The following is a 6,740-nucleotide window of genomic DNA, read 5'->3' as shown; positions in this document are numbered from 1 at the left end:
TTTTTTTTTTTTTTATTTCCCAGATGTAAGTCATAAGAATGCAGCTATTAAATATTACAATAGAGCCCTATTTCTATTGCCATGGAAAAATATTCAAACTGTATTGAGAGAAAAGAAAACTGGTTACCAATGAGAATCTTCTCTTTGTTCCTTTTTTTCTAAACACTTATGTAAGCGTGGAAAATGTGTGGAAGACTACTCACTAAAATGTTATTTACTAGTGGTGCTTTCAGTATCGTATAATGTGAATTGCATTTTCATCTTGTTACTTGTTAAATCTATTCTGATTTTTAAATATTTTTTTAATTGTTGAGATCATATTTGACATTCTGCAATTTTCTTTTTTCACCTAATAATCTAGTGCGAACCATCTTTCTTATCAGTATGAATAGATCTTTCATGCTTTTTAACTACTGCATGGTATTTTGTTATGTATGTACTGTAATTATTCGATCATTTCCCTATTGTTGGACGTTAAGGTTGTTCACAGTTTTTTACTATGACAAAGACCGTGTTCACTGACTAGTCTTATACATAAGTCCTTGTAGATAAATCCTAGATGTGAAATTGCTTGTCAAGGATATATATAGAACATTTTTTTTTTTTTTGAGACAGACAACTCTCTTGCCTGGGCTAGTGTGCAATGGTGTCATCATAGCTCACTGCAACCTCAAACTCCTGGGCACAAGCGATCCTCCTGCCTCAGCCTCCCCAGCAGCTGGGACTACAGGCGCATGCCATCACGCCTGGCTAATTTCTCTTATTTTTTTATAGAGATGGGGTCTAGCTATGTTGCTGGTCTTGAACTCCTAGGCTCAAGTGATCCTCCTACCTCAGCCTTCCTAAGTGCTGGGATTACAGGTGTAAGCCTGTTAATTAACTTTTTATTTGAAAAAGATCTCACTTGGAGAACATTATGGAAATTTCAAAGTATTAAGAAAAAATTTTCCCCGAATTCTACTCTAGTACAACAACCACATCCACATCCTACAATGTTTTTCTCCCTTGCTTTTTTTCTTTCTTTGTTATGTTGTCACTTCTGTACAGTTGAAATTATAATGATTATTTCATTTAAAAAATATGTTTGGTGTTTTTAAAGAGAAACAGCCTGATTTTTAGAAAATACGAATAACAAAAAGAAGAAAATAAAAATTATCCATGATACTACCTGCTGTTATCAGGTATTTTCTTTCTGTCTTTTTTCTATGCACAAATAGCCAAGGCATATATAATTTTACAAAAACAAGATCTGTTGTTATTTTCTTCCCTATTCATTTCACTTATTTTACTCATTTATTCAAACATGAGCATATTTTAGTGAACACATGATTTTTCTTGCTTTTTTTTTTTTAACAGTTTATACCAAGCATCAAAAAAGTATCTCCCAATTTTTAAGAAGGTACATGTTCCTTATAGAAAATTTGTTTCTGTGTATTACTAGCTGTAAATCGTATTTCACAGAGTTGAGTTGAGTTTTGCTTAATCTCGCATCCTCTTGCTGGTCACTGGCAAGTTCCAACTCAAGGGTGGCCACGGATGGGCATCTTAGAACGAGGCCCAGGCTAGTTCCTGCCCTCAAGTCTAGGCCTCTCCACTCTCCAACGTAGTCCATGCTCCTGTCTTTGTCTACGTTATCTGTCCTCCAGTTTCAACCAGCCTTTCCCGTCCACATTGATCTGTGATGACCTTGGCTGCCCTAACTCACTGGACTACAGAATGGCAAAGTTGCTTCTAGACTTATCACCAATTTGCTTTTTGACAAGTTCATTGCCTTCTCCAGGCTTTAGCGTGTTTGTATGTAGAATGTGTACTGGCTCATTTTTACCCTTAACCCTCTTCCTTCTCCAGGGTAAATATGCACTGACCTCCTCCCCCACCTTCCATGGCCTTTACTGTACAGTAGTGAATACGGCCTTGGAGCCAGGCAGAGCTGGCTTTGATACCCATTCCCTGCTGTATCACCTAGGGCAAGTGACTTCATTTCTCTGAATCTCAGTTTCCTCATCTATAAAATTGGGTTGATGAATATAATATACTGTAAATAACAGTTATATATACAGTAGTGTATAGCAGTTTTGAGGATTCCATGAGTGCGTGTCCACATGGCACGTAGTTGGTACTCAATACAGCATGCTCATTCTCTTGTGTGTCCCCTGTGACTTGTGGCCTGTGATACATGATATCAGCTGTTTTTCTAAGAGGAACCAGGCTGCTTCTTGCTTCCTACATTCTAACTTTTCTTGCTACTCTCTCTTCTTCTTTCTATAGGGTGGGGGCAGGGAGAGGAGCTACCTCTGGGAGCAGAGGGTGAATAATGCTGTTGGGGCCTTTCCATCCAGATACGACGACTATGATTATGGGGAGGTGAACCAGCTCCTGGAGCGGAATCTCAAGGTCTATATCAAGACAGTGGCCTGCTACCCAGAGAAGACCACCCGAAGAATGTACAACCTTTTCTGGAAGCACTTCCGCCACTCAGAGAAGGTACAACCCATGCAGGAAGAGCAGGGTGGAAGCAGACAAGCCTAGCCTGGTGGAGATGACAAGGGATCAGGACCTATTGAGGGACCCCATCCTAAGTCTGTCCTGCAGGAGGGACACCTGGGCCTGTTGTCCTGGATTCAAGTCTTACTCCACTGTGTGATTTTTCAAATTCAATTTACTCACCTGTAAAATGAGAACATGGGTGCCTGCCTCTCATGGTATCCTTAGTGGTAGGTTGGTAGACCTGGGTTCAAATCATAACACTATCACTCAGTAGCAGTGTGACTTTGGGCAAGTCACTTTGCCTCTCTGAGCTTTTTATCTTTATAATGGGAATAAATTCTGCTGTATTTCGAGGTTGTTTGGAGGATGAAATGAGAAAATGTATGTGAACCTCTGATTCGAAATAGGTGCTCAGTTCGTGATAGCTCTTGTTTTTAGCTTTCAGGGATAAAGAGATTAGTCATGACAGGGATGACTGTGCTTGAAATTCTTTAGCAGTCCTTGCACCCAACTGCTCAGAGCTTTAGCAAAGCATGGGGCATCTCTGTAGGAAAGGGAAGGGTGAGGGGAGTGGTCAGGGATCGGGGCAGTCTGGGAGGGGTGTGACTGGCGAGAAGCGGTATCAGTTGCTAATGTGCCCTCCTCTGCGCCCCAGGTCCACGTGAACCTGCTGCTCCTGGAGGCCCGCATGCAGGCCGCCCTGCTCTACGCCCTCCGTGCCATCACCCGCTACATGACCTGACTCCCTCCCATGCAGGACCTGGGCCTGGAGCAGCTGACCCTGCGGGCATCCTCTTCCCTGCAAGGACTTCTCTATCTGGAGACAGACCCAGACCCCTTTGTGTCCCACGCCCTCCCAGCCCACTCTGGGGTGGGCTTGTATGTGAAATGCAGCCCCCAAGCCGCACCCTCCCCTTCTCACTGGGATGGACAGGATCATTGCACTGAGTGGGATCTCAGCACTGCCCCTGGGAGCTGGCAAAGGACTAGAAGATCCTGAAGGTCCACATCCTTCCTCCTTCCCCTGCTGCTAGAGGCAGAGGTCATAGGAAGGAAAATGGACCGAGCTCGGACTTATGTGCCACAAGTGCTGTGGCCTTCCTGGACTGGAAAGTCCCTGGCTGGCCCCCGAGGGAGAGGGGTGAACAGCTCCAGGGACTGACACTCCGGGCAGCTTTGCCTTCCCTCCCTTCTCATTCCCAGATTTCATTACCTCCCACTTGCCATTCACCCATCAATGTGAAAGTCAAGGTCACAGCTGGTCTGTGTGTCCAGTTCCCCAAAAGTCTGTTCTGCTGAGCAGCTTGTGCCCTGGTTGCCCAGATCCTAGTTCAGTTCTTTTGACTTCCTTCACCCTCATCCTTTTCTCTACGCCTGGTGATATGAGGCCTCAGGAGAAAGGCCAAGCACATCTAAAAAGCAGATTATCTCTAGAGAGTTTGAACCTCCGTTGGTCACTTTGCCTTCTGAAGACGAGGGAATGTTAGATTATAATTTCTCTTTATTTTGGTCCTTAAATGGTCGAGGTTCAAACCTCTGCAGGGCCTCAGCCCTGGAGCCACAGTCAGTGTATGAGAGGAAGAGAGGGAGAATCCTGTTCTCCCCAGACTGCACCCACCATGCAGAGGCCGGCACCCCACTCTTCTGTCTCCGGTGGCTCTGCCGCAGATGTCTGCCAAAAAGTTGAGCCTTTTTCTAGGTGGCTTAGGTGGCACCATGGCCCAGCAGGGCTCTTGTTTGGGGCCCTGCCTCTGGCCAGGTGACCATGGCTACATTGCCAAACCTCTTTGACCGCCACAGTTGCAGACTGTAGGGTGTGTCTGAGTTTCCACGATGTCTCATGCTGCCCCCTGGATTCTCAGGCCCACCTGCCGACAGCAAACTGATTTTCTTGCAGAATCTTAAAGGCCTCTGGGACCTCCCTGCTCCTCTGACTCCTGCAGTCAGTCTCTCCTGGGTGCCTTCCAAGGGCCCCCACCCCCATCCCAGTGTCCCTTCTGTTCCCTCTCCTGGATTTTAAGTGGATTGCTTGGAGGCAGAAGCAGCCAAGGACCGATCCAGGCACTTTCTGTAGCAAATAACTGTGAATTATGACTTCTCTTGCCTGTATTCCAGCAGTCTGTGCCTCCTCTCTGACCAGTCTGGAGGTGACTGAGGAAAGGCAAGGGCCGCGATGCTGCTGTCCCTCCTCTCTGGGCAGGCGGGAGAGGAGCCTGGCCAGCGTGCCACATCTCACACCCGTGCAGGCACGGAGAAGCGACTGGCACCCCCTTCAGGCCTGAAAGCCCTCCCTGCAAAGATGTGCTGGAGAGAAGGGGCCCCAGCATGGGGGTTTGGATTCTAGAGGGGACTTGAGGCCTCTGTCAATGTCCCCTGGGCAGGTGGGGAGGGGTATTCAGTGTTCAAGTGCAGAATTCTTTGGCTTTACTACCAGTTCCATATGATGAGAAATAAACGTTCGCCGAGGTTTTGTTTTGTACTCCTTGTTAATGGGCTGTTTTTCCATTTCCTGAAGGTCATGGTTCACCTCATAGCACAGGCAGGGAGCTGTGATTGCATCATGGACCTGATCCGATAGCCCCCGCCCTGCCGAGTACTTGTGCCCAGTGATTGCAGGTTGGGAATGTTGGCACTGAAAGTCCCCTGGGTGTCCAGCCCTGCCACCCCTCTGTGGCTGGCCTGGCATTGCGGAATAATAATGACCATCTTATTTTTCTGACTAAGCCTGGCCCTGGGCTGGGTACTCAGCGACCATTTCTCTGAATCTGCAGAAACCCTGCGAGAGAATCATGACTCAGAGTGAAGCGGCATTGCTGAGGCCACATCGCTAGTCAGTCGGGGAGCCAGGATTCCAACCAGGGTCTACCTGACTTTGAGGCCTTGGCATTTTACCTTGCTGTTTTTTCCACTGCTGGACTTCTGTGACAGAGGGAGGCTGTCTGAGAAACTGGGGAGCCTCCTTGTGTCCCCCTACCCCACCATGTTATGATTACCTGCTTCTCATCCTTCCCTCTCCAGCACCAAGGTGACATAACCAGGCATAAGGAGTTAGATGCAACCCCCAAGTTGAGCCAGTGCCATTTATAGCTGTGTGACCTTGGTCAAGCTTCTTAGCTTCTCTGGGCACCAGGAACTAGTAAGCTTATCAGGAAAACCACATCATGACTAAGAGCTACGACCTCTCCTGCAGGTTTCCCACTTCCTCTAAACACTGCCAGCATAAAATGAAAACTGGGTCTCCTACAGGAAGCCTCCCCTGATTAACCCTGTTACTTTTTCCCTTGAGGTACCACTTCATTTTTGCAGAATTCCTATACACTTGCCCGCCCTTCTGCAGTTATTTGAGAGGGCGCGAATCACACTTGGAGTACAAAACTTGGATTCGGGTCCTGATTTAGCCACTTACTATCTCTGGGGGTACTGATTAATTTCACTGTGCCTCAAGTTTCTGCAGCCATAAAAATGGGGATAAAACATTTCCGTTTCTTTCCCAGGTAGCATTCATTGCATGTGACTCTTGCCAGTGTTTTCAAATTGAATCTCCCAACCTTCAACTCTGTGAGAAAGGGGTGGTGTTTCCATTTTACAGATGTGGAAATGGAGCCTCAAATGAGAATCTAGGGAACACCAGCTCAGCAGTTAGACCCAGGTTCAGATTCCAGCTTTGACATTTAATATCTGCCTGACCGTCAGCAAGTTACCTCAATCCTCCCTCCTCAATTTCCTTATCTATGCAATGGAATTAATACCTAGGGTCACAGGAAGGTGATGAGGATTAAATAATGCGTGAAAACCACCTAGCACAGTTCAGGTACCTGGCACTGGTACTAGTGAGCCACTTGGTATTCAGAAATTTACCCAAGATCGTGCAACTGAGGAAGAATTAGAGGAGTTTGCAGAAGGTTGCTGATGACTCGTTTCTTTGTCTTTTGAAGCCGTGCTTAGTTTGAGGAATGCTGAGTGTGAGTAGAAAAAGGAGTCAGGTGAGTCTCCTCCGGCAGGTTTCATTCACTAGCGCCCTGGGGCAGGTGGATCGGAGAAGTGGTTCACAAACTTTTCATGCCTTAGAATCTCCTAGAGCAGTTGTGCCCATCCTTTTTGGTACCAGGGACCAGTTTCATGGAAGATAATTTTTTCATGGATGGAGGCGGGGAACGGGGAATAGTTTGGGGGTAATTCAAACATATGACATTTATCGTGCAGTCAAACCTCTCTGCTAACGATAATGCGTATTTGCAGCCGCTCCCCAGCTC

At 46.6% G+C, this 6,740-nt stretch overlaps 1 protein-coding gene across 1 annotated transcript in view; it reads left to right on the top strand.

Annotated features, from left to right (window-relative positions):
• Positions 1 to 4,962, top strand: part of SESN2 (sestrin 2) — a 20,898-nt gene extending 15,936 nt beyond the window's left edge. Inside the window, exons 9-10 of the mRNA XM_012646018.1 lie at positions 2,340 to 2,484; positions 3,143 to 4,962. Of these exons, the coding sequence (XP_012501472.1) occupies positions 2,340 to 2,484; positions 3,143 to 3,229 (232 nt within the window). The 3' untranslated portion in view covers positions 3,230 to 4,962. The remainder of the gene's footprint in view (positions 1 to 2,339; positions 2,485 to 3,142) is intronic.
• Positions 4,963 to 6,740: the final 1,778 nt, after the last annotated feature.

This window comes from Propithecus coquereli, unplaced genomic scaffold, assembly GCF_000956105.1.
Source record: "Propithecus coquereli isolate 6110/MARCELLA unplaced genomic scaffold, Pcoq_1.0 Scaffold239, whole genome shotgun sequence".
Lineage (NCBI taxonomy): Eukaryota > Metazoa > Chordata > Mammalia > Primates > Indriidae > Propithecus > Propithecus coquereli.
The sequence above is the reverse complement of the archived record's forward strand: the minus strand, read 5'-3'. Positions and strand labels throughout refer to the sequence as shown.